A 27,945-nucleotide genomic window follows, 5' to 3' on the forward strand; every position below is an offset into this window, starting at 1 on the left:
TTTGCATCTCAGCTTTTACTGTAGGCGCTCCCTTTGCCAAGTGAGAGAAGCAGATCGTTCTGGCTGCTTCGCGTAGAAAGCGCTCTTGGCAGAACAAAATGGAAGTTTCTTTTTATTACCCATGCAGAGACTGCTCTTGCAAGTGCTGGAAGTAGATAACTTTTCCATTTAACAACCTAGATGCTGCTGTGTCCACTGTACGAACCGCTGGTTGATCTCCACTGAGATTACAGAGATGTCCCCGTGCCTGGTATTTCCAGAGGACTCCTCTGTGCAAAAAGCTCCGTGGTTTCTGACACGACAGTCACAAAGGGAGAGTTTTTCTTAGCTTTTGAGGAAGGGGGGTGAAAAGGGAAGAGCGAGATGACTTAGCAAAACATACAGCATCTTGGGTTTTCAGCTGATACAATTTGCATTCAACCTAAATATTTTCATAAAGGCTGCTATTAAAGAAACCGATGACTTTAGGAACAATTCCATAAGAATAAACAAATCCAAAACATTAGCTCTGCTTGGCACATTCAGAATTGCTCTTCAGAGAGCAGCTGTGCAGAGAAGAGCACGCACATATCTCCAAGAGGACTTGGAACTCAGACGTAGTTTTCTGCTAGAAAACCACTGAGGCAGCACACCATTAAGCAGCAAGAAGGACGTGCAGTGCTAGGAAAACAGCATCACTGAAGGCCAACAAAGTACCTCCTTTAAGGGCTGCCCATGTCATAATTTTATTTATTTATTTTTTTTTTTCCTAGAACCATCTTAAAAAAGGCAACTTTAAACATGGATTCATTCCCTCAAAGTCCACTTCCCAGAGGACTAAGATGAGGTAGGCCAACTATTTCAACTATTGCACACATAGGGAACCACCAAACAGGCCAGCACAAAGCTGTGGCAGAGACACTTAACCAACTGGGGGAGGGCAATGCACAAAAAAACAAACCACACGCATCCAAAAACAAACAAGTCCATCAAAACCCCATCCTTTACATCTATAAAGACCAGTATAATATTTTCTCTATATGACTCTCTCCAACTCCCAGAACCTCACTAATTAATGCTGATTTCAAAGTACCTAGCTGCAATGTTCAAAAAGCAATACGCACCTACAGCAAGCAGTTCAGAAAAAAAAAAGCTTTCTAGATTTCATCATAAAGTTTCTCTCCTTTCTGTTGTATAAATTCACTCCTTAAAATGGCATAAATACATGAAAACATGAAAATGTCTTGGTTGGAACACACACAGGAGGGTCTCCTGCATAGCGAGACAAAAGATGCTGGAGGTAATGATGCACGTAAACGTTCCATTTAAGTACTGCATTGTTGTGAGATTTGTCAATTTAATGCTCAAATTTGCTTCCACCTCCTTAGCAGCCTTTTCACAAACACATCCAACTCGGTATAAATCTGCTTCTCTCAGAAGATAAATAGCTAAGTATAGCACATAAAAACCACTAACTTAGAACTATCACCCTACAGAAATGTGGTCATTGGATCACAGCTGACTGCACTGGACGACAGAACAGGCATCACCTGGCTCAGGCCTAGAAATAACTTCATTCAAATCAGTTTCTCAAAGATATCTTTCAATTATTAGTTTACCTTTTTTTTTTTTTTTTTAAGCCATCTTTACATGTTGCCAACCCAAAGCTCTTACTAAAAAAGAAATACAAAATGACACTGTCACATACACAGAACGTACTCCTCATCACCCCACGTCCAACCAAGCCTCCTTGAAACAAAGCATTTCTGATTCGACAGTGCTTCTTCCTGACATGCCAGGAATTAAATGTTATCAATAGTGACTAAAACTGCAGCATTGTGGCGAATTCCCAATGAGTTATCAGAGTGCTGATAAACAACTTTTGTCCCAGTGATACTCAGTAACCCAAAATCACAGGTGAAACTTTTGACTACATCAAGCAATGAGCAACTCAAATCCTTAGCAGCAAGAGGCCTCAGCTCCAGGTTCATCCTGTCAGTTGCAGGACAGCAGAAAAACAAATGGGAGAAAAACAAAAGTCAGGCTTACTCACATATAACGGTAATCACTGGGACTTCAGACATCGCATGTGACTACCAGCTTAATTCTTCCCAGCATTTACAGATTATACTTTTGATGAAAGTAAGTGACGATGAACCTTGAAGCCTAAAAGTTTAAGGTTTGTTCTCTCTCCCAGCTAGATTTGGTTTTAAATCTAACAATAAATGTTGATAGATTACTTAAATAACAGAATTTTCCCACATACACAGTGCCTATTAAAAATAATAACTGCAGATGCTCAGAAACGACCCTAAACTGCACCAGAAAGGGTTTAGACCAGAAATCAGCAAGAGATCCATTCCTCATGTAAAAGATGGCCGGGCATTTGAACAGGCTGCCAGGGCACTGGAGGAGTCCCCAGCCCTGAAGGTACTTAGGAGACATGTGGACATGGCACAGTGATGGGACTCAGGAGGGTGAGGTTCATGGTTGGACTTTGTGATCCTAAGGTCTGTAATTAATTCTATGATTAATTATTTACAAAGAGACAGTTTCAAATGATCAACTAGCGAGCTGATATCAGCGCACATAAGAGTATCTGGACGATGTATTCTTATACTTAAGAATTCATTTCTACATATCTAATATTCAAGGATGTTTGAAATCCAACCTTTCAGGCAGTCCATAAAACTTTAGAGGAAGCAGCGTTGCATGCATGCAACCCAGGTGACATTCCTGGAGGTTCCCAGAACAGAAATAAATCCCAGGCTTGATAAAAATACCAAGAATAGCATAAATTCTACCCACTGGTATTAAGGAAAGATGAGGAGGTTACGTCCTTCAGCTCACTGAATCTGCAATCAGGAGATGAAACACCATAGCTAGAATTTGTCAGAGTTTAAGACATCATCAGGCACTGCCAATTTACTACAAAGTTCCATTCTTAATTTATTTTAAAAAAAAAAAAAAAAAACCAACACTCACTTCTTGAGAAAATGGATTTTGGCTGCTACTTTGAACACGGATTTCAACAGCATTTACTAGTAAAGGCATAAAACATGCACTTTCCAAATCTTCCTTAGTACTGGCAGCATAGCACAGTAATGCTACATTCCCCCCACAAACCCTTCACAAGATGAGCAGAAAGCTACATCCAGCACACTTCTGAGTGAATCCTCTATGCTGCACACTGGAAGGATCACAAACTTCTTGGTAGTGATTTTACTTAACTAATGCACAAATGGAAAAACATTACGCAGGCCAAGTAGCAGGCTTAGATCTTCCATGACTTCACAGCATTGCAGCAATGCTCCTACGTGCCACAACGCTTCGTATTTCCACTCAAAGGAGGAATTCAATAAAACAGACTGACTACACGTAAAGATATAAATTCACAGCGCCATAAACACATCTTTAATACTCATCAACACAGTAACTTCACACTCAGTAAAAAGCTCACCCAAAAAACGACGTCTGGAAAAGAATTTAAGGAAGACTGCGTTCAACAGAAGAGATTGAGCCCCTCATATCCAAACTACTGCCAAGAATTGAACTTTTTTTTTTTTAAACTTAAATTCTGAGGAAAAAAAAAAAAAAAGCAGTTCCTCCTGATTCCAGGTGGAAACACATTCCCTGCGTTTGCTTCTTTTCAAAATCAAGGTTATCTCACAAATCATGCAACTCTACTCAGGGAAATCAGAAAATCATAACATTGGCCCAAGAAAATGAAGGAATATCAGTCTGTCAAGAACTGGTTATTTGGGGAACCGTGCTACAAATCAGAACCATTTGCCCCTAGTGCTACATTACAGAATAATTCCTTATTTTGGAGCAATATAAATGTATTCATGCTAAAGCATACAGGTTCCCAAGGCAGCACTAGTTCCAGGTTTGGCAGGCTCCAAAGCTGTAGCAGAAGGCAGGGTGTTTTTGTTTTGTTTTGTTTTGGTTTTTTTTAGAAGACAGAAAGTGAAAGTTGCCCAGAGCACTGCGTCAGGAAGAGGAGGTGGGAGCTCATTCAGCAGTTCCTTACTCAGAGGTCAATTAACTGAATCCCAATTTATTTTCTTCCACCACAGACTGCCTCCTGCAGCTCGGCAGCAGCACTGAGAACCCAGCAGTGGAAACCCAAACTGAGGAGGAAAGTTGGTGCATTCCAAGGAGAACACAAAATCCATCACGACTAATGCACCATTATCAATATTGTGCCATTTTCCAGGAACTGGAACACGGACCCACATCACAGCAAGCTTTATTGAAGCACTGGCTTTTGCAGTTCAAATCCAGGCACGCAGGTTGCTATCCCCAACTCCAACAGCCATGCTGCTCAATTTAAATTGATCCAAGAAATAATTTCTCAAAGATACCATGCTGAGTGTTAAGTAATAACTAAAACTGTAACTACTTAAGGTAGCAAAGCACAGAACATCTTCACCACCGCCTTTCCTCCCAGCAGCTGCTATATTATTCAATTCAGACCCAGCTAAACTTAAAAACTGTTCCCATAGAATTCTGCAGGCTGTAAGAAAATAAAATAATACATTCCCTTTAGGAGGTTTCTATTTACATGCAACTAAAACAAAGGAAGAATTGGCTTGTTCTGGAAGTTTAAAAGACGTGACCTTCACATCACTACTGACTGAACATACCACTTTACCTCAACAGAAAAGTCTTCATTGCATCATAAAATCAATTGTAGCATTAAACCTAACAGTGCGTTTTAACACTGATTTGCTAAAAAAGATGAATGTGCAGAAGAAACAACTATATTCTTTGCCATTAAAAAAAATCAGAATGTAGATGCTGGCTCAGCAATAACAACAGTTATCAAAGGAAAACATGCTTGAAATAGTATTTTAGTCTTTAAGTGAGTAATTAGTAATCACAACCTAGAAAGCCTTCATTAAGCTTGCAGGATATAAAACCATACACAGAAGAAATGATCCATAACCTGATGAAGTTCATACCTCCAACACAAACTTTACATTCTTAATGTTCCCCAAAAATGCCATCCCAGAAGAGGCGGAACTTCAAAGCACAGCAGGTAACGCCAGCTTCATCACATCACAATTAACAGTTTACCTTCACCATTCTGCCAGGGAACAAAACCATCCAGCCTCCTACATAATGGCTATATTTTCACCGAGGCATAAAGAACTTCTTTCTTATTCTACAGCATTTGAGTTTGCACTCAGGAAGAAACTTCTGTAACAAGGTAAGACTCCTGATGTAAGGCATGAACAACTTTGTTTTGCAGTCATCTTCACTCTTTCACCTCTCCCAACCTCTCTCTCGCCACTCCATCTTCTCACCAACTTAAGCTTAATTCAGCCTGTAAGCAGTGATTTCCTACAGATATATTTGAGCTTTAAAGCACTCTATTTCAGCATCCAAAGAAAAACTCGAGGCTACAGAAGTGAGGAAGTGCCTACTAGGAAAAGAAATTCAGAAACATCCAGAAAAAACACAGAAACAAGTGAAAAAATCCTACTTTTAACAGGATCCTCAGAATCACTGAGGAGAAGAGATTCAGCCAGCTCACTTCATTCGTCAGCACTCGCATTCCTCTTTGCAGATGTGAGACGTATTGATCTACATTGCAAACACACCACGAGCACATAATTACAGACAGCAAGCAGGTGTGCCTGTTCATCTTCCAATATCTGCAGATGAAGCAACTGAACCAAGAAAGTGAACTGGCTAAATTAGAATGCTGAAGTGAAAATAAGAGCTGGCAATTTAAGTTGGGGGAAAAAAAAAAAAAAAAGACTCAGGCTTGTGGGAGAAAAAAAAAAAAAAAAAAAAAAAAAGCTGTGGTCCTACAGCTAAAGTGGAAATCATCACTGCTGCACAGCCAGAGTTATTTAAGAAACCAGGGAAGCAAGCACTATCATTACAGTTTCCAGTGTACGGATGATTAGCTCAGTTCATCCTGCCAGAAAAGCTCTACAGCACGCTTTGCTTGTCTGCAGTTTAGGCAGTTTTTAACTGGTGAGACCTCAACAGAAGAAGTCTTCAGCTAGTTACTGAAACAGCTCGGCAAGCAGCAGATTAGGAAAAGCAAACCTTTGTGTTAGTCATGACTGACCTTAATTCAAGGGTGAGATCCTTCAAGGCTTAGATGCATCTATAAGATTTATGAACCTAAAAGATACAGATTCTGAATCATCAGTTTCATGTGGCAGGAGGAACTCTGAATCGTGTTTCAGTAGCCATGAACACGTTTTTTTCTTGTTACAGAAATCACAAAGAATAGGGTTGTTGGAATCCAGAATTTTTTCAGAGGAAGGGTTGGATGTTTTGTTTCGAAATCTTTAAAGACTTCACCCAAAAAGTTTGCTATGCACATTCTCAGTACTTCTTATCAATGCTCTGGAATACCTTGAATTTGTACAGTACGCCTTTGTTTCAGAGTAAAGACAAGATAGCAGTAGATGGCTGGCTAGACTGAGCAGACAGCGATTGTCATACCCTTAGTTAAAAAGTATTCTTACCTTCAGGGGCTACCAGTCACCTAAACTTTACTACACAAGTATCTTTTACTTTACTTTGCCTGATTTGATGAAAAACAGAAAGTTGGCAAAAAAAGAAAATGATTATTCTAAGTATATTGTAACAAATCAGCTGTAACTTTCTTGTTCCACTAAGATTTTTAGAGAAGAAACAACAGAGAAATCCACTCTTCAGCACTTGATGTAGTGCCACTGTCAAACTAAAAAAGACTGGGATTACTGCAATAACTGAAGTTCATACTGAAATCATAAAATCATAGAATGGCCTGGGATGGAAAGGACCACAATGATCATGTAGTTTCAAACCCCCTGCTATGTGCTGGGTCACCAACCACCAGACCAGGCTGCCCAGAGCCACATCCAGCCTGGCCTTGAATGCCTGCAGGGATGGAGCATCCACAACCTCCTTGGGCAACCTGTTCCAGTGCATCACCACCTTCTGGGTGAAAAACTTCCTCCTAATATCTAACCTAAACCTCCCCTGTCTTATCCTCCTTAACATCCTCTTGTCCTGTCACTAAGTAACAACAACAACAAAAAAAAAAAACAAAAAAAAACAGGGGGTTGCAATGAAGAAGTGACTACCAGTTAGGAGGAGACTGCTGATAAAATTTAATCACTGGCTTAGAAACTTACAATCTTAATAGCATAAGAATGTGATGCTTCTGAAGAGGTATCATACAGGAAGATGTGAGCAACAGAAATGGCATGAAGCTTTCCTCCTCAGGTGCACAACTTGCATAACAGTAAAAGAAAAAGAGGTTAAAAAATGCTTGTTAGAAGCCATACTGCTGAAATCCCAGTTTAAAAGTGCCAGAAGGACCTGAGGACATTTGCCAATTACCACACATCATGAGTCAGGAATCTGATACAGTCCTAGGGTACAGTAATAAGGCACTTCACAGTAGAGAAGGGCATGTAATTGCCATTGAGGAGGACACAGTAATATACACCCCTTATTCACCATAACAGGGAGCTTAAAGCAGAGCAAGTACACAAAACAGTACTAAAAAGAACAGGATAAAGTGCTTTTCTCAGAAAACGAAGAATTAGCTTTTGATTGAATAGGGCTCAGATTACCTTCTATACATGGTTTAAATTGTCCCTGTCCAAAAAAAAAAAAAAAAAAAAAAAAAAAAAGAAAGAAAAAAGCAGCTGAGCTCATCACTTTCTGCAGAAAGTCAGAGGAGGGACAAGGGAAACTAGCGCAGGTCTCCCTCTGCCCATGCCAAACTACCCCCAGTACTCATTGGTGCTGTTTGCATGTAATCGATGCCAGTGATGGGGAAGCCCTCAGGCCGGTCCTCGGTGAAACACTGGGAAGCCCTCCAACATGGTTTAGGTTAGATATTAGGAGGAAACTCTTCACACAGAGGGTGGTGACACACTGGAACAGGCTGCCCAAGGAGGTTGTGGATGCCCCTGTATCCCTGCAGGCATTCAAAGCCAGGCTGGATGTGGCTCTGGGCAGGCTGGTCTGGTGGTTGGCGACCCAGCACATAGCAGGGGGTTGAAACTGGATGATCATTGTGGTCCTTTTCAATCCAGGCCATTCTATGAGTCTATGGCTCCCCTCCTTTCAGGACAAACTGCAAGGAGGAGACTAAGGGTGTGATGAGGAAGTCTCACCCAACTTGCTGGGTTGAACATTTTCAACAGGCTGAAGCCTCTCAGCAGAAGACCAGTGTCTCTGGAAATACCAGGTATTTCAAGGACAAAATTGCTCTTGAACCAGTTTTCTTCCCAAAGGCACAACTTGCTTGCTCCCACATGCAAACTGAACAAGACACCAGACCAACTCTTTCAGTTCTACCCACCGAGTTCTGAAGAAATTTCCAGGTCAGCGTAGCTGCTGGAAATTGATTTTCCAACAGAGCAACAAACACTCCAGCAGCTTGAAATACAAAATTAAAGCCATTCTTTCACAGATTCGGGAAGCACAATTATCATTTGACATTTGAAAATGTCTTTGCAAATATACGATGAACGCAGCACTACTAACACAGCCAAACTTTGGTTCAGCACTAACCAATCCCTCAGTACCCCAACACAACAGAAATGAAGTTACTATTTACTGAAATAAACTTTCTGCACCTTAAAGAAAAGTGGTATTTTCCAATAGACCACTGATCCTGATGTAAATAGGATAAGAAAGTCTGAAAATCACTTTTTCCTTTTTAAATGAAAAAGAACAGTTAAGTGTTTTCAGTGTACTGACGGGTTTCTGTATCAGTTCAGCATCTGATAAGCAGATGCAGTGTAAGCCACTAGACAGTGCTCTTCCCTGGGAAGTGGTGACAAAAACTTTTCATCTCATACCTTCAGTTTTTTGCACTTGAAAACATACAACTATTTAAAGAGTATGTTTAAATCATACTTAGTTAACATGGAACATGGGTAATTTACTTTGCTTCCCCTCCACAAGCACTTTACTCACAATGCCACAGCAGCAGTAAGCATCCTCCCAATTATAAGCAACATGTTTTATGAAGTATTCCTACACAGATTATGGCTGAAGACTCTTCCAGTTCAAGTTTAAAGAGATTTCTTCTTAGCTATGCTTTCAAACTTATTTCAACTAGGATCTAACTAGAACTCCCAATATCCTTCCTGAACAGCACAATTCTGATCCGCGTGTTAAACAAGATGACCATTTTCAGCTTTGTCTGCACATTTCTCCTACAGTACATTATGTTCCTTTACCATCAATTTTAATGTTTTTCATCTTCACTCTACCTCCAAACATCCACTCTCCTGTATGATTTTCTTCGTAAGCTTCCACCTTATGAGAATCTTATCTTCAGTCACAGGTCAGAGCTTTCTCTTTCCATTTGAGATCACATTTAAACTCCCTCCTAGAACATGGGAATCAAACACCAACAGACAGCAAGCAAAAATCAAGCTTTCTTAAGGGCCATTTCCACCACAGTCCTTAGCCTGATATTGTCAGTGCTGATGAGATGGTAGCACCCAAGCATAAGGACCAGTGCACGTCATACCAAGGTCCATAACCCCACTGCTGAACAATGCTCAGAAGCCTTTTCAACTATTTTAAATGATAAAGACACTTGAATGCTGTCTTAAAAAACAGCCAAATGCAAGGTCATGCATTTGTAAAACACGAGCCCTACCAAAGGAAACAGAATTGTATCACAGATTGCAATGACATTAAGGACTTTGGGCAGCACTGAAGAGGCCACATGAACATTAATTCCTAACAAGAGTCTGCAACAACAACAAAAAAAAAAACCAACCTAATGGGAGTCTTGGAAAGGAATATCAAGGAGAAAGAGAGTACTGCCTTTTTATATAGCATCAGTGAGATCAATAAAGGACTGTCACCCTTCCACTCAGGGGCCAACAATTTATAACAAGTACGATCATGGACCTGAAAAAAATGCCTTACAGTCTTTTAAGGGAAAAATGGATTACTTAGTTATCACAAAAAATAATCAGTGAAAATCCAGTTTTTCTTAATATCTAAGCAAGCAAACATACTTAAAGATACAACTACTGCAAGTTTAGCCAGAGAAACTTTTGTTCAAGTCTGACCTCATTTTAGCAAGCGGAGATAATCCATAAAAACTAACAATTAACAAATATAGCAATCATCTCTTGTTAAAACTGGTTAACAAAGTTATTTTAATCAGAGATCGTAAATTCAGGGCCATCAATCATTAGACAAAACTCTAAGCCTGCATGTCTGAGGTGCCCAAACAAAGTATTCCTTACTGTCCTCCAGCACTGGAGCTGACATGACAGAATGGTGAACAAACATTCAAGACCACATTACATTCATTACAAACTTCACTTCCAGCACAATCTGATTACTATAAAACACAACTGCTTGCTCACAGAGCTCAAAGTCAAAACAAAATCGAAACAAGCTGGCACCAGGTGATCCCCTTCCCCCAAAACCACACATAAATCACAGGTGATCATTGCACAGTGCTTACCACACTGCCAGCTAACAGGGATTTCAGGGGTCAGGGGCAGGAGAGGAAGCCAGGTTGCCAAGAAACACATTGCCACAGGGACCTGACATGCCCCAAACCTGCAGGACAGTGTTTGTGCAGGGGGAATTGACTTATCCTTCCCTCTGCATCCTGCTGACCAGTCTCTCCACTGCATGACGCTGAGCCCAAAACTGGGGGGAAAGGTTGCATCTCCTTCCCAGGCCACCTCCCTTACCCATAGCAGATGACTGCTCCCTTCAGCCTCCCCAAAGACTGGTGTCTCAATGCATCCCTCCTACCTGCTCCAAACAAGTTCAGCATCTCACCAGACCTGCATGCACATCAACCCCTCCCTACATACCCCTCAGGGCAGGTGCTCACCCCTTTCCCCACCTGGCTGATCCCCCACCATGCACACAGCCCCTTTAAACCTGTTGACCACCTCCTGCTCCTAAAAATCCTAAACTGCTGACCACCCCTCCAGAACACAGGACACCCTCCAGACATGCTGAGCACCACTCCCACACACAGCCCCCACAAACCCTACTGACTATCTCTCCCCACATACACAGTTTCCCAAAACTTCTGACCAACATTTTCCCTCAGATTAACCTCATCCCCCCGGACATCCTCAAGCATAATAAACACTCCCTCCCACACAAACTGCCCCCCCTTATTGAGTACTCCTCCCCACAGACACAAACCCCCAAAATCTGACTTCCTTTCCCACAGATGCATCAGCCCAACACCTATGGGCTTACGGAAATCCTTCCTCACATACTCCCCCCAAATAAACTGACATTCTCATCCACACAGCCCCCCAAACCTGCTGAGGATCCATCACTATATAGTCTTCAGACCACCATTCCCCTTCACACACAGCCTCTCCAATACTAACCATCTCATTCCCATAAATGCAAAACTCCTGAATGCTGATGAGCACCCCTCCCCACACACACAGCCCCTCTGCCCCCAAAATCTTTGCGCCACCACACCCACACTCATGCAGTCCTCCCCCCAAAAGAACTTAAGACCACCCCCCTCTCCACACGCAGCCCACCCAGAACCTCTGGGCCACCATCCCTTCCATATAGAGCCTTTAGAACTCCTGCGCCCTCCCAAGGGCACACTCCCCCATAAGTGACCGCTCTCCTCCAAACACACATCCTCCCCACACTGACCATCTTCCCCATTCTCGATCCCCTAATTCTAATCCTCTCCCACACACACAGTCCCTGAAAAGCTAATCGCTCACCCTATCAACACAGACCCATCCCCAAAACGACCATCTCCTCCATTCTAAGACCCTCAAACTTAACCCCCTCCTGCACCCACAGCCCCCACACACTCTTACCATCACGCTCCCACAGACATCCTCCCCAAAACCCTCTGACCACACACCTCGCCCTCAAAAGCCCCCCATCCCCTCAGATCCACCCCCCCCTCCCCACACCAGGCCTACACCAGGCCTAGCCCGCCTCACCCTCCCAACCAGGCCCAAACACTCACTCTGCGATCCTTCCCGCCTCCTCCCCTCACCCCCACAAGGCCCTGTCAGCACGCCCAGCACGAGCCCGGACTCACTCGGGCAGATAGGTAGAGGAGAAGCTGCTCCAGCGATGCAAAGTGTAACCCAGCACCCGGCTCTCGGGGCCCACCGGCCCCGCAGCCGCCATCTTGTTGTCAGCAGCGGCCGCCGCGGCCCCGGCAGCGACCGCGGGAGGGGCGGGGCCGAGCTCTTAAAGGGACCGCGCGGGTGGCGGGGCAGGGGCCGTGGGGCGCCCGAGTTGGGCTGTGGTGTGATGTGAGGGGGACTTTATAGGTCGTGAGGGTTGTGGTGCGTCTGTGAGGGCTGCAGTGGGTTATTAGGAGCTGTAGGGCTTGGGGTGGGGTGTAATTTGTGGCTGCATGGTTGTGTGGCTGGGCTATAGGGTGTGGCTTGGTGGGGGGCTGCGGTGGGTTTGTGGAGCTTTGAGCGGCACGTTGGGCTCTGGGGGTGTAATTTGGGGGCTGTGTTTGTTTTGGGTGCCCCGTAGGACTGTAGTGAGCTGCATGAAGATGTCCTGTGGGGCTGTACTGGAGCGTTGGGGTTGTAGGACCTGAAGTGGGATGTAATTTGGGGTTGTAGTGGTGTGAGGCTATGCCTATGGGGCTGTGGGACTGTGAAGCCCTGTGGGGTTGCATTGGGTAGTGGACACTGTAGAGACTGGGATAGGACATAGTTTGTGTCTGCAAGGCTGTACAGGGGGGATAGGACATAGATTGTGTCTGCAAGGCTGTACAGAAACTGGGGGATCCATCCCAAGTGGCTTTAGGGGGATGCCCTGCAGGGCTGCAGTGGATTGTAGGGTCAAGGGGATGCTCCACGAGCTGTGTGGGGAAGGGGCTGAAGCAAAACCCAAGCATGATGTGACTTCGTCCAGCTCCTGCGCTGATCCCTGTTGTGAGTAGCTCAGCTCTTTTCTCTTAGTCTGTTTTATTATTTGTATTTCACCACATAGCTCTGTACTTTGTAAGTATCAGAAGCAGCTTGTTTTGACAGTTCTGTCAATTTCAACATGCTTTTGTTGTTGTTTTCCAAAAAAGGAACTGGAGCAATCAAAGTCACCATAAATAACTGTAAATATATAAACAAGAGTTAGTAATGAGTGAAATAAAAATGAGCTAATGGAGTGGTACCCAGATTTAATGCTTGACCGACAATTTGCAAGCAACTGGAAATTCAGTGGAAGGTACTATAATTATTGAGGTTATTGGGCTTCTTTTCTTGGCTTATTGTCTCTTTTCTGGTCCATACCACAGCTCATCTGAATGTTCCATGGAAAGGTTACCTGGAGATCCAGACTGTGGGAAGGAGCCCGAGTGGTTTCCCATGCCTTGTGCACTGTCATATTTAATAACTTTTTTCTTTTTTTTTTTTCCTTCTGAATTCTACTGAATAACATGTATTTAATCACTTCATCTATTGCTATCAGTGCTGCTGAATGGTTCTCCAGCAGTGCTAAGACCTCTTCAGGTTTACACTGCAGTCCCTGGTTTAGAGGGATGCTCACATTGTGATCTCTGTTTGATGCCATGATGTTTTTCAGTGCTTTTTCCTGCCACATGAATGGACCTGAAATCCCAAACACACGTGTGATTTCCAAGTGTGTAAATTGGAGATTTATTGATGGTTTCTCTGACTGAGGTTACTGTATGGGGGTTTGTTTGTTTGTTGGTTTGATTTTTGGTTGAAATAAAATTGTTCCATCCAAAACCCCCACCAAAGTGAAGGGATGACTTGAGGAATCCCTGGAGCGGTTTTTGGATGCTTGAGAATTAAGAGGAAATATTTCAAGATCAGGGACAAAACCAGAACTAAAATAACAAGAAAAACACCAATAAGGTGACAACAAATAAACAGCTGTCAGTTGGAAATGACAGATTGGAGGGATGTTATCAGACAGGACAGTAAAATGCCTGGCTAGATTAAATTAACACAAGGATTTTTTTTTCCGCCATTTATTTTAGGAAAGCAAGTGAGAGTGCTGCAACAAAATCTGGCTGAGGATGAAACATTCTTGCAGCAGCCTTGGAGGCTAAACCTCAGCTGAGGAGGAACAAAAGTGAGGAGGAACAGCAAGTGCTTTGTCTCAAGACCCTTTTTTGGGACCTGAGGGAATAGTGCTTCTACTGCAGCAGCACAGCAAAAACTTGCATGTGAGGTACCATATTCCACAGCTCTACCTTTGCTGCTGCACTAACAAGGTTTTTTGAAGTTTGAGTTCTTAATGTGGCATTTAAAATTTCACTTACCCAAAGCATCCGTTTTTTTGTTATTTTTTTCTTTTTCTTTTTTTTTTTCCCCCTGCGATTTACCACAAGAATATTAAAGGAAATAGTTTACTGTGGATCTTGCTAATAATATACTCCCTCCACCAGGAGAAAATATTCTACCTTGGCATTTGGAGCCTCACTAACAAGCAGCCAGAGAGGAGCGATGCCATATAAAACTGTAACCTCTAAATATGAAATTTTGGAGATCGCAACGAGCGGTGAGTGCCAGCTCCATGCCGGCAGCAGGGAGGAGGCAGAGGGAACGCCATCAGCTCGCTACTCGCTGCTGCACAGAGCACATAACCCCAGGAGTTTCTCTGCCCGATGTCCTGTTACCACTTGAATCAAGATGTGAATGCCAAGCCAGCTTATTTTTAGCATGATTTGGACCTAAAGAAGCAAACGCTGGTGAAATACATAGTACTGACAGCTCTGGAAAATCTTTATTCATCTGCAGCACAGGAAGCAGGGAAGGATGCAAGAAAGCAAAGCAATCCCAAGCTACAAACGAAGTTTCCCTAGCACTGCACAGATCCTGGCAGTAGCTGGGAGAGGGTTTTTCCACGCTAAGAGCAGGCCTGGCACGGCAGGGAGGAGTGCGGTGTGCCGCAGATTTGGACAGCCTGCAAGCCTCCAGCTGAGCTGACTGCGTCTGTTGGAGCTCAACTGCAGCAGCAGCGGGGCTGTAAAAATGGGAGAGACTCGGAAAACTTGAGTATCTGAGCCCTGCTCTGCTAAGCTCTGTGAGTTTACTGTGTTAATACAACATTGGCTCTGTGCAACTGGGCGGTCCAATGGTACTGATGCTGCCCTGTACCACCTCTAGTAGTCACTCAGACCCTCTGCTCTGTGGAACAACCCAAAAAGAGGACACTTATGACACAACCATCATGCCAAGCAGGCATGTTCCTAGCCCCGTCTCTTGGGACATTGCTGAAATCCTCCAGTGCCTTTAGGCATCTGCAGGACCTGAGCTGGCTGGGGACTTGTAGATCCCTGCAGGCAGCAGTTGGCTGGAGTGGAGATGGGGCCATGAAGGGGAGCAGAGTAGCAAAAATGGGTCCCTTTGGCTTTTGGGGCACAGCTAGGAGGTCCCTGGATGTGTGCCGGGAACAGTAGCTGGGGTTGTTGAAGGTGGACCACAGGAGATGTCCCTGCATTTCTCTGCCAGGAGGATGCACGCACAGTGTTAACACGCTTGTCATCAGTAGATCTGAAATCTAACCACGGACAGCTCAGGGATCTGACAATTGTTTGTGTCTGCCTCGAGACAAATATCTCATTGCCCCCTTTGCAAATTTGCTCCTCTGCTGCGTGTGTGTTTCGAGTTTCCTCATGCAAAACCTGCGTGGGTGTTTGGATATGTAATGAGCACATAGTTCAGGATGAAAACAAGTTGCCTGGAAGAGCCAAGTAACGCCAAAAAAATGAAAGCAATACAAACAACAACATGGCACACAGCCATACCAGCTAGACCGTGGGCCAGCCGGATCTCACGTACTCTCCGGAGCTGCAGAGCCGATCAGCTGTTGGAAAAAGAGACCTTTAAAGACAAGTGAGAGGAAATAGCATTGGCAGTGCAGGTCACAGCATGTTTCCTTCCAAAGCAGGACAGAGCCAAGGACATGAGGCAGAGCTGTAACATTCGGGGTCTCATTGCTCAGCAAGTCAAAAACCTCCAGTGGGTTGTAGTTGTGTAAGCGCCTATTGTTTTCTGAGCAGAATCAGAGCACTGGTCTGATTGGGTATTGTCACAACAGATTTTGGCAATGCTTGCTCACCTAAGTGAGCTCCCTCTGCAAAACGAAGCCCTGGGTTTAACTCAGTGCTCCGTGTTGGGGAAATAAACCTGCCTCTCTGACTGGAGAGTATCTTCCAACACGTCCCATAGCAACTTTGAGGAAAAGCACCATTAGCCTATGGACCAGAGCAATTCCAAAAAATTCCCTGAAGTGGCCTCACTAATTATTATCTCATTTTGGTAACGTGAATGAGGAAAAAATAGTGGTGAAGTTGTTTTGAATTGCATTTTCTGCAGAGCCTGAATGAATTTCTGTATAGAAAGGGGGGTGAGAGCAGGCCTCAAAGACAGGTTACGTAATTTTTCCCTTGCCCTCATCCATTTGGAGCAAGGGACCATCTGTACCTCCTTATAACACAGAGAAACAGTACTTCTTTCAGCCTAAGAAAATAGGTCTAGTTGTGTAGACTCTGAGCTAAGCATCTGCTCTAGCCCATTCACTTAAATACCTGTCTGAGAACTCTTCACCAGCTCTTAGAGCACCTGTTTATTGGTTAAAGGCTCGAATCAGTGAAAGCTCACTGGCAATCTGGAAGGTTGAAAGGGGCCTTAAATACCAGAGCTTCCATATGCATATTGGCATTTTTCTTTGCATAAATGCCAGCTTTAAAAGGCTTGTTTTACAAAGCACAAACACAGTTCTATGATGATTTTTTTTATTTTTTTTTTACATCAAGGTCAGTAACTCGGCTTCATTCATCAGTCTCCAGCTGCAAACATGTCCCAGACAATGGAGGAGAGTGTATGTGAGCCAGGAAGTGCCGTTTAAGGGGATGTGAGTGGCTCTGAACTGCACTGGGGAAAGAGGATCTTGGTACCCTTGTGCACTTGGCCCTTCACGAACTGAAATAGGGCGCTTGAGGGCAGGAAAAGCTGCTTAGGTGGCACAAATAACACTCGCATTTGGTGAGCTTCAGTAAAAGGCACCTCTCAAATGTCACCGCTGTGCTGTCGACTCTGGTGTGATGCAGCCAACATTGTGCTCCTCTCCACAAAGGCAGTGAGCGCTCTTAGGAAGCAGACAAGATAATCCCAGCTAAAAATACTTATTCTTCCCCTGGGAGGTGCATGCATCCTGTGCACGGTGCTCTCACGGGGACGTGCTTGCACACCCAGTGCACTCTGCTCATCTTTCACTTCCGTGCTTCTCCTCCTTCCAAGTGAAGTGCTTGGGCATTGTGATTAGTGCTCTGAATCACCCAGAGAGGATGCTCCGTCCTGTGTTTCAGATGCAAAATGTGCCTTGGAATTCAATTGTTGCTATAGTGCTGTAATTACACGTTTTATGGAGTAGTTAGTCAGAATGGCTAGAGCTCTTGTTATTAGGCTTGGACTCCTTCTGCTTTATTTTAAAGACCTCTCTGATAAACATCTACTCTCTGCATTAAAAAATTTTTTTCAGCTTTTGTGTCCCTTCAAACGTAGCCACAATTCATGGCTGAAGGAAAATAGGTCCCCAGCCATGTGGAGGGACAGAGTTTGTAGCATGCTTTTTGCAACATAGGGGTTGTGGTGCTCTGGCACTGGGTGCTCCAAAATGTTCCTCAAAGTCAGCTGCAATGACACCAGCTGAGTACTTCCAGGATTCGGGAGTTCTTGAGCACTGATCTCAGCGACTTTGCTGTCTGTGGTTTGGAGAGGACTTGCACAGCCTGCTCAGGGCACCCATACCAACCAGGATCCTCTTCTTCCCTTCAGCAGTATGGAGGAAGTGGACTCTTCGGATGCTTCTTCTAGAAGATGGCAGCCTACCACAATGGGACACGGTTTGGTGAGGATGAATCCCTGTACCAAGGTGTTGCTGTTCTTATGCCCACTCTAGAAGAAGCTCAGCAGTATTGCAAGCAACTGAGATAAGCAAGATAAGCACCATCCTTGACATCCCTACTCTGGTCAGCAGGGATACTCACCACCCTACACCATAGGGTTGGCCTTTCCCCTATTAACCACATTTTCTGCCCAGGTTTCCCTATCTGGAGAGTGGAGCTAACTGCTTAATTGCCTACTTTCTAAGGAGTCAGGCAGGATAATTAGCTAATGTTTGGGTAATGCGTCATAGGGTAAGAGTGCTAAGTAGTATTACTGTCAGCAACACAGTGGGAAGTGAAGAACTCAATCTTGTTTTTCAGTCGGGAATGTCACGGTCTTCCCTTAAGCTGATTGTTCACATTGATTGCTGAGGGCAGGGGACTTGGGTGAAAAGTTTCAAGGAGGAGGATGCCAAGGACAGCAGAAAGCTGTTTGCAATCCAGGAGAAGAGCTATGAGAATAGCTTGGTGTGCTTTGGAAAGAGAAAACTGAAAATGATGACAAAGGCAGGGAACACGCCTGGGGCAGCACAGAAAGGACTCATGTCTGTAAGCTTAATTATTCAATAGCAACATCCTCTGAGTCATAAAAGTGCATCGGGGAAAGTTTCTTGTGTTGCATTTGTTGCATGCATGCAGCACTGTGGGAAGCATGATACAGAAACCCATCTAGCTCTCCCTGGGGACTGAAGTAGACTCAACCTAAAAGAGATTTTGCATCTTTAATTTCTATTATTCTGCAAATTACGTTACAGATGAACTTTAAACCCTTCTCATGTCCGTTGATCATAATTGATGAGATTTCAATTGTGCCTCCTTGAAGTTAAACATCTGAGAGACACTTTGCTTAATAGTTTGCCTTTCAGAGCACTGCATTAGCTCCCTTGTGCTCCAGTCCGCTTAATTTACAGCGAGTGCCCAAAAGTGGTGCAATTAAGGAAGGAATCTTGGGCTGAAGCTCTCGATGCTTTCAAATGACCAGCAGACCCTTCAGCGCTGGCTTGTTTTTACCATAGCTGGAACAACACTTTCCGTGACTCACTCTTAATTATTCTCTGGATTCACAAACAAATGTTTTTAACCTCTTTCTGTTGTATCTGAGAATAATTAAACTCTCATCTCTGTCTCTGAGCAGTCCTGGAAACATTGCTGTGATCTGCCGTTCCACCTCTGTGAGCTTGACTCCTTGGCTTTCTGGCCCCACCAGAGAAGCATATCCTCCTTCTGCATCTTTTCTAAATGAGCTGACATTTTTCACACTTTCTGTTTATTTTCTTGCCCTGGAAACAGTCCTATGCTTTGATCTATGCAAAAAAGATGTCTTTTCCAGAGTGGTTGCTGGGCTTTTCCTGTTTCCTGTCAAGTGGCCAACCGCAGGCCACGTGGAGAAGATGCTAGCTTCCTTTTCTTCTTCCCAGTATCAGTAAGCCAGCTGCAGACCATCTCAGCAGCTCTGCACCCTGCACAGGTGTTTCTTCAGGCAGGAGGATAGAGGGAAGAAACAGAGATGGTGCGGAATCAACCCTCTCCACCCTTTGCATTCCTACATCTTTGCGAGCTTTCCATCAGGAGTAATGTTTGACCCTTGGGAAAGCAGAGCAACCTTTTGTTTGCCATTCCTGATGATAAGAAAATCAGCAGACACGCTGCTGTGATGAGTCGCCCGCCATGAAACGGTCACATGCCAAACACCGCCCCATCCCAGTGCTCCCCAGGGAGAGTTTGTGCCCAGTCTCAGTTTCTGAAGTCCTCAAAAGCCTGCTTTATCCTAGAGAACCACTTCCTGTTGTGTCTGTTCCTGTATTTGTACTAAGTAGGTGGAAACACTGGCAGCAGTTATGGGAAGGGTAGGGCTTGGGGAAGGATGTACGTATTTATCGAGATCACCTTCCCAGCCATGGCTGGATGTTCTACTTAAGACCCTCTTCAGTGCTCAGTGTCAAGTGGAAAATAAGCAGGACTCACTGCTTCCATGAACAGAGATGAATTTTCCAAACCAAAAAATAATATCTGATGAAAGAATAAGTGTCATCTGTCAAGACAGGGCATTTAAGGAGATCTCAAGTTGATTTTTCTTCTCCAGATGTTGCTCCAGCAGGAAATCCACCCAAAGGGTCTCATCGGTCCTGTCCAGAGCCTGACCTTAATGTCTACCATGAGAGAGTGGGAGATTGCAGCTGTTTGCTGAGAGTGATACAGAGGAAGGGGACATTGTAGCTGTTCCTGTGCTCTCTTCACTGGGTTTGTGTGTATGGGAATAAGGAGAGATGCTTTTGGGGCTAGAGGTCTGCCAGGCTGGGAGAAATGGTGTAGGGAGGGCTGAGACAGGGCAAGGTTGCTAATGCTCTTATAAAAAAAGGGCCATGGGGATCCAGGAGAAAGATGCAACTGCTGATGTTGAGAGGTGGCTTTTTTTTTTCCCCATAGATCCAGGAGTTTTCAGCATGTTGTAGAGAAGCGTTTCTGTTCCCTGGGAAAACAGGATAGCTACATACCCAGCAGGTGGCTTCACTTCTCAGCACACTCAGCTTCTCCTGCTCCATAGGAAGCTGTTTCCCAGGAGCCGCATATGGGCATGGACTGGTTCATGAGCCTATTCAGATACTGCTTGTTTCTGTGGCTTGGTGATTTTGCAGTCTGCTTCTTAGGAAGAGGAAGGAGACAAAAGCCCTGTGACTGCTGAAGGCTTGAGACAGATTCATGCTTATGAGCAGTCATCCATGTGGATTTGGCAGCCAGAGCTCAGAGGCTTGTGGGCTGCCTGAGTGCCATCCCTGCTACTTTGCCAACCTGCTGCCACATGCATAGACTGACTGAGGGGCTCAGGAATCTCTCCACATAGCTGAGAAAGAGGAGAAGAGGGACAGGAGAGTGACCCAAGTCATTATGTCCTTCAGCACGGGCACCTCGAATTGCCCAGTCCAGATTTGCTCAGTGTGTGTTGGAGGAGGGCAAGATCCTTCTTTGTCAAAAGAAGCATTGCAAATCTCAAAATGGAAGAAGCCTAAGAGCATGCTGGATATGGATACGACCCTACATGTAGCCCAGCAAGGGCTTTGCTTATGGTTCACAACTCTCCTGCGTGCTTTTGGAGCACTTACAACAGCCAGCTTGCAGCCCTGCCCCTTCCCAGGAGTATGCAGCTCCAAGGAGAAAAATAACTAACTTCTTGGAAAAGAATACAGCAAGCAAAAAATGTGAGTCAAGACAGATTTGCAAGGGAAAAGGAAAGGTGGTATGAAGAATAACAACAAAACACTGATTGATACTACAGAGAAGTTTCAGGGAGGTGAAAGGTTTGCAAAAATGCCAGCTTGGGAAGTATTAGAGAGACAGGTCTATCTGTGGAATACGAGAGCCAGATGTATACCTCTTCTGCCTGAAATCATCTAGGCAAAGCCAAAGGGGGTAGCCACAAAATGCACAGCTCAGAAAGTGGCTGGGTAACATCAGGAACCAATTGAGGTCTTGGGCATGGGTGGACTGGAGGTGCCAAGCCTGCTCACAGATACTGCTCGGATGGGTGTCATGTCAAGAATGATTCAAGCCACCCACAGCTCCTGCCCGCTTAGACCTTGGCTTCCCGTGCTGCCTGCAAGAAGCAGTCACGTCTCCTTGTGTAGGCATCTAGAGTACACAGCAAAGCAAAACCAGCTGAAGATGAAGTAAAGATAATTCCAAAAAAAAGATTGGATGTATTAAGCAAGAATAGCATGTCCTCCAGATTGTTGAAAGAGGAAAAGAAGCAACAGTGGTGACCTTTTATAAGTCATGGAAAACGAAGGAGATAGCCGGGTTCTTGGGAAAGAGGTCAGGAAATGGAAGGCAGAGCAATGGAAATTTCTACCTGGCAACACTGACTTTGGTCCCAAATACAGCAAAGGAAAAGGCAGGACGTGACATAAATCTCTGACTGTCTAAAGGATGAAAGAATAATGAATGTTTATCCACAGGGCTATAAAAAACATGAAGATGGAGAGATTTTTTATCAGTCTATGAAATGAGTGGTTGTGAGAATACAGTGGAGGCAATATTTCGTCTCATTTGTGAAGAATTTGATGCACTGTCTCAACACAGCACTTTTCTAAAATTAATTTGGCTTGAATTTAAACATCACGCACGCTGAACATCGCAATTTAAAGGTCCTCTCAGATGGCCATATGATATCTTCCTCCTGGATAAAGTGGAAGTGTTAATGACCCCATCCCTCTGTTGAAGCCTTCTTTCTGCAGACACAAAACCGCTGCATTCATCTGCCTCCGCCAACCACAGTGCAGATAAGACTCAGCAAAACACCGCATCCTCCAGGACGGAGGCGGGGAAGTGAGAAAGCCAGCAAGTGAGTCATCAAGCCTTACGGGCAAAATCTGCCTGGTATTTGTGGTGTGCAAGAGAATAGCCATGCGAGGGGCTTTAAGCTCACACTGGTCCTGCAGGGCCACTTGACTCTGTCCAGGGATCACTGTGTGTCATCATTCATCATCAAGAACTTAAAGTCTACTCTAACCCCCAGTACGTCCTTGTCTCCCTCTCTTCTTCTGCAGTGTGGTAGTTCCAGGAGCCATCTCTGCTGGCTTTCTATCACTGAAGTCTTCTGAGAGGAGAGAGCATTGGTTTGTGGCTGAAATCCTAAGCATGTAAATGTAGGCCATGATGCAAGAGAAACTGGCTTTCCAACTGTGCATGGCAAGAATGCCCCCTCATTAAGGGATCAAAGTGCTATCCATCGAGACCGCCTCTTGCAACATGCTGAAGACCTGATTATGGTCATTTTTCTCCCTGCTTCTACTGCATGCCTGAGAAAGGGACACGGTAATTAAAGTTTGAATCTCATTAAATCTCAGAAAGTGCTTGGCTTTCTGAGAATCCAATTATCACAAATGCTATGTAACGCCAGTCAGGGCACAGTTTGTTTTTGGAGTTTGAAATTATTCTTGTTAAACATACAAATATGGTATGAAATCAAAATTTGTAGAGTATGTTGAAAATCCAAAGAAGGTGCAGCTAAAAAAAAAAATCAATTTAAGGGCAGAAAAAAATACCTTGGAGAGGGAAGGAAATGCTGCAAGAGCTTCACTCACCAGTAAGAGAAGGGACAGAGCAGGGAAGCCTGAGCAGCAGGAATTACCCTCATTGAGCCCAAGGGCTTCCAAGGATACCGTGCCTGGGTCTGGATGAGCACCCCATCAAGATAACAAGCTCTAGCTCCTGGATGGTGACCTGAGGCATAAGGCCAGATGAGCAATGAACTGTCATGGCTTAACCAAAGGAGTGGCCAAGCTCTGGAACATGCTGCCTAAGAGGGTGGTTGAGTCCCTGGAGGCATTCAGGAATGTTTAGATGTTGTACTAAGGGACATGGTGTAATGAGGAAATGGTGGTGGTGGGTGGATGGTTGGACTAGATGATCTAGGAGCTCTTTTCCAACCTGAAAGATTCCATGACTCTATAAACTATGCCCCAGCTGTTCTGGCTTGCTCTGTGGTCACTTGGGTTTGACAGGTGAAAAGTCCTTGAGTTAATATGCACTTGGATCTGTACATATCCATGGCACTGGACATTACGTAAAGCCAGCAGTGGGAGGTGAAGCTGCTCTTCCTCTTGCTCTTCAAACATGGAATCAGAGAATATTCTGAGTTGGAATGGACCTACAGGGATCATTGAGTCCAACTCCTAGCTCCACAGAGGACCATCCAAAGTTCATAGAATCAGGGAACAGCCTGGGTTGAAAAGGACCACAATGATCATCTGATTTCAAACCCCCTACTGTGTGCAGGGTCACCAACCACCAGACCAGGCTGCCCAGAGCCACATCCAGCCTGGCCTTGAATGCCTGCAGGGATGGGGCATCCACAACCTCCTTGGGCAACCTGTTCCAGTGCATCACCACCTTCTGGGTGAAAAACTTCCTCCTAATATCTAACCTGAACCTCTCCTGTTTTATTTTAAAACCATTCCCCCTTGTCCTATCACTATCCACCCTTGTCAACAGTCATTCTAAACAAACAAAAACAAGTTTAAACAAGTTCAAACCTTATGTCTGAAAGCATCATCCATATGTTTCTTGAACCCCAGCATCTTGGTGCCATGACCATCACCCTGGGGATCCTGTTCCATGCCTACCTCCCTCTAGTGAAGAACCTTTTCTTAACTCCCAGCCTGACCTTCCCCTGATGCAACTCCATGCTGTTTCCTCAGGCTTTGTCTCTTTTACTGGAAAGCAGAGCTCAGCTCCTGACCCTTCACTAACTCTGAGTACCTGTAGGCTGCCACAAGGTCTCCCTTCAGCTTCCTCTTCAGTGTAGGAACCCTACAAATATACATGGTTGGAAGCAGAAGCCTGCCACATGGAAAGGAAATTCCTCTTTCTAACAAGCAGCTCGCCGTGGAGAGGGAAGAATTGGGTTCTCCATCCCTTGCTATTTCCACATCCTTACTGAAGTCTTCCTGAGCAACACAGACCACTTGTTTCAGCCCACTTCCAAATGCTGAGTTGCAGTGTATACAGAGCCCATCCAAAATATCTTCCCTTTTGCCATTGCCCCCAGGTTGGCCCCAAGATGTGACCTCCAAGTTATGGGACATGGATGTTAGGAAGGAATTCTTTACTCAGAGGCTGGTGATGTACTGGAATAGGCTGCCCAGAGAAGCTGTGGATGCTCATCCCTGGTAGTGTTCAAGGTTTGATGTAGTGGGTGGTAACTGCCCACAGCAGAGAGGTTGAAACAAAATGATCTCAAAAGGTCCTTTCCAACCCAAGTCGTTCTATGAGGGCAGAGTGGGTGATCTGAGACAGTCAGCATGGTTTCACCAAGAGAAGGTCACACCCGATCAGTCTGGTGGCCTCCTATGATGAAGTGACAGAATCAATAGACAAAGGGAAGGCAACTGATGTTACCCACCTGGACTTGTCCAAGGCCTTTGACATGGTTCTTCACAATATCCTTCTGTCTAAATTGGAGAGAGACGGATTTGAAGGGTGGGCTGTTTGATGGATAAGGAATTGGATGGAAGGTCATAATCAGAGACCTGTGGTCAATGGCTCTATGTCCAGATGGAAGCCTGTAATGAATGGTGCCCCTCAGGGGTCCTTCTTGGGATAAATACTCTTTAACATCTTTATCAATGACGTGGATGGTGGGATTGAATGCGCCCTCAGCAAGTTTGCTGATGACACCAAGCTGAGCAGTTGATATAGCAGGAAGAGATGCCATCCAGTGAGATCTTGATAAACTCTGAATGTGAGTCTTTGTGAAACTAATGAGGTTTAACAAAGCATAGTGCAAGGTTTTGCAGTTGGGTCAAAGTAATCCCAGATATGTATACAAACTGGGAGAAAAACTCCTTGAGATTACCCCTGCTGTGAAGGGCTTAGGGGTCCTGGTGGATGAAATAATGAACATGAGCCAGCAGTGTGTGCTTGCAGCCTGGAAGGCCAGTGGTATCCTGGGTTCTATCAGAAGAGAGGTGGCCAGCAGGGACAGGGAGGTGATTGTCCCACTCTTTTCTGCCCACATGAGGCTCCAGCTTGAGTATTGTGTCCAGATCTGGACTCTCCAACACAGGAAGGATGTGGAGCTGTTGGAGAGTGTTGGAGAGTTGTTGGAGTGTTGGAGAGTCTTGTTCAGCCTGCAAAAGAGAAGGCTGTAGGAAAATTGTGGCCTTCCAAAATGTAAACGGAGTTTACAACCATGAGGGAAATCAACTTTTTACATGAGTAGATAGCGACAGGACAAGGGGGAACAGTTTTAAACTGACGGAAGGGAGATTTAGATGTCAGGGAGAAGTTTTTTTACTGAGTGAATGATAAGATGCTGGAACAGGCTGCCCAGAGAGGCTGTGGATGCCCTGTCCCTGTAGGTGTTTAAGGCCAGGTTGGATTGGGCCCTGGGCAATCTGATCTAGTAGGTGATCTAGCGGCTTGCAACCCTGCCTGTGGCAGTGGGGTTGGAACATGATGATCGTTGAGATCCCACTCAACCCAAGCCATTCTGTGACTCTGTGATTCTATGATTCTGTGATATGATTGTCCATCACCAGGGCTGGTGGTGGCTCTCGATGCCTGGCTTTGCTGCACTGCTCAGCTGCTGGCTTGCCAAGGCACGAGGCACTCAGCTGTTCATTGCCTCAGTTTTCTCAGCTGTAAATGCATATTAAAATAATAACCTCATTTGTTAGGGTGCTGACAGCCTCCAGCAGTGATAGTGAAGAGTTCTGCCAACCTGGGTTAAAAGGTGCTAGTTAAGTGCAAAGTACTATTATGCTTTTTGTGGCACAGTGTGTCTGCCATACATTACACTTATGTAACATTACTTAGCACTTAGTCGGCACTTCACATCTTTAACTAATTAATGCAGAATCGAGCCATTTACCAGCATGAACAGAAAAACATCCTGTAATGACTGATCATGAAGCTCTGGACTGATTTCCAGACTCCTCCATGAGTGAGAATTGCAGAAGATACAAAATAAGTTTTTGAAAAAGAAAGGCCAAACAAACAAACAGATGCTTTAAAAGAGAGAAAAATTGAACTGTGTGACAGTGAAGGACTTGTAGAGAAAAATAACACACTGCATTTTCTCATAGAAGCAACCAGCCAGAGCTCAGCCTGCAGCATCTCCAAAGCACGTTTAAAATTTACCTCCTCCTCCTTTTTGCAATTAAACACATATTCTTATTCACCTCAACTTATAAAATAAATAATGACAATTTTTAGTGCTAGCAATTAAAAGCAATGCTGTTTACATTTTAATTAGCTCTTTCAGTGTAACTATCTCAGCTTCTTTCAATCAGAAATGGATGTATTTAGAAACAAGGCAGCTCCTAAATGCTCTCTGCTTTTCTGTAAACAGTAGCCCTGCTCTGCTTTCAGATTCTCAGGGTGGAAGGAGTGGAGAGGCAATCTGCTGGATGGAAAACTCTGCACAGCTTTTCTTCCCAGTGGTGATTCTCTGTGGGAGTACAGAAAAGGAAGTTTATTTTGGAAGTGAGAAAAATAAAGAGAGGTTTTGTTCCAGGAGAACACAAAGATAAGTAGCATCTGTGCAGCTGGAAGTGCGGTGTGTGGCTGGGAGGACCATTTTACAGCTGCAAAATGCCAGGTACGTTTCCACCTCCTGGTAAAGCTTCAGAAAGCATTGAAGTGCTACCAAGGCAGTCCCCAAGATGCATTTCCACCCACCTTAGGTTTGTGTTGCAAAATCACCGATCATTTTCCTGCTCAGTGCCATCTGTGGGCCTTGATTCAGTATCGTGCAAGTCAGTGAAAATTTACCAGCAGTTTCAGTAGAAATAGTCACAGCTATGAGAATACCAGTGCTGTACATCAGGTTCTCTACGCATCAAACGTGCTCGGTCTGAACCCACTTCGACAATTCACTCCGTTGTACACAGCACATCTGCATCTCAGATGCAAACCTCTTGGAGGAGAGACAGATGTCAAAACACCACTCAGATAGCTTTTGCTGTGAAGTAATTCTTCCCAAATAAACATCAACTGTGAACATGTTGCTGAACGGTGCTAAAAAGAGGCAGGATCAACAGGTGCACACGGTGTGGTTTTAGCAATCTTCTGCTTTGTGCCCTCATGCCGCTAAGGGAAGAGGTGGCATTATTTGTGACTCACAGATAAACTCAGTGACTTGCCCAGGGCAGCAGGGGAAAGTCTTTGGAGATAGAATGAAAACGCAGTGCTTTTCTGGGGAATGTTCTGCCTAAATATTTTCTTTTTCCCAGCTATTGTCTGGGTCATAGAACCCTGGATTTCTTTGAGTTGGAAGGGACATTTAAAGGTCATCTGTTCCAGCTCCCCTGTGATGAACAGGAACATCCACAGCTAGATAGGTTGCTTAGATCCTGATCCAGCCTTATCTTGAAAGTCTCCAGGGATGAGGCATCAACCACATCTCTGGGCAACCTGTTCCAGTGCCTCACCCTTATTGTAAAACACTTCATCCTTATGTCCAATCTAAATCTGGCTTACTGGGGTGCATTAAAAAGAGCGTGGCCAGCAGGTCAAAGGAGGTGATCCTCCCCCTCTACTCTGCCCTGGTAAGACCTCATCTGGAGTACTGC

At 44.6% G+C, this 27,945-nt stretch overlaps 1 protein-coding gene and 1 long non-coding RNA gene across 3 annotated transcripts in view; one reads left to right on the forward strand and one right to left on the reverse strand.

The window, feature by feature from the left end:
* The window catches only part of MKLN1 (muskelin 1), a 101,431-nt gene extending 89,284 nt beyond the window's left edge, over positions 1-12,147 (reverse strand). For both annotated transcript variants that reach the window (XM_042872322.1, XM_042872321.1), the window contains exon 1: positions 12,032-12,147. In XM_042872322.1, coding sequence (XP_042728256.1) covers positions 12,032-12,123 — 92 coding nt within the window. In that variant the 5' untranslated portion in view covers positions 12,124-12,147. The remainder of the gene's footprint in view (positions 1-12,031) is intronic.
* A 284-nt stretch (positions 12,148-12,431) lies between these two features.
* On the forward strand, positions 12,432-23,253 carry LOC122180886. The gene is made up of 3 exons (XR_006179257.1): positions 12,432-12,890; positions 13,958-17,835; positions 20,300-23,253. It is a non-coding gene; the product is annotated as an uncharacterized LOC122180886 (long non-coding RNA).
* Positions 23,254-27,945: the final 4,692 nt, after the last annotated feature.

This window comes from Lagopus leucura, unplaced genomic scaffold (assembly GCF_019238085.1).
Source record: "Lagopus leucura isolate 7727_CA_CO unplaced genomic scaffold, USGS_WTPT01 Super-Scaffold_100008, whole genome shotgun sequence".
Lineage (NCBI taxonomy): Eukaryota > Metazoa > Chordata > Aves > Galliformes > Phasianidae > Lagopus > Lagopus leucura.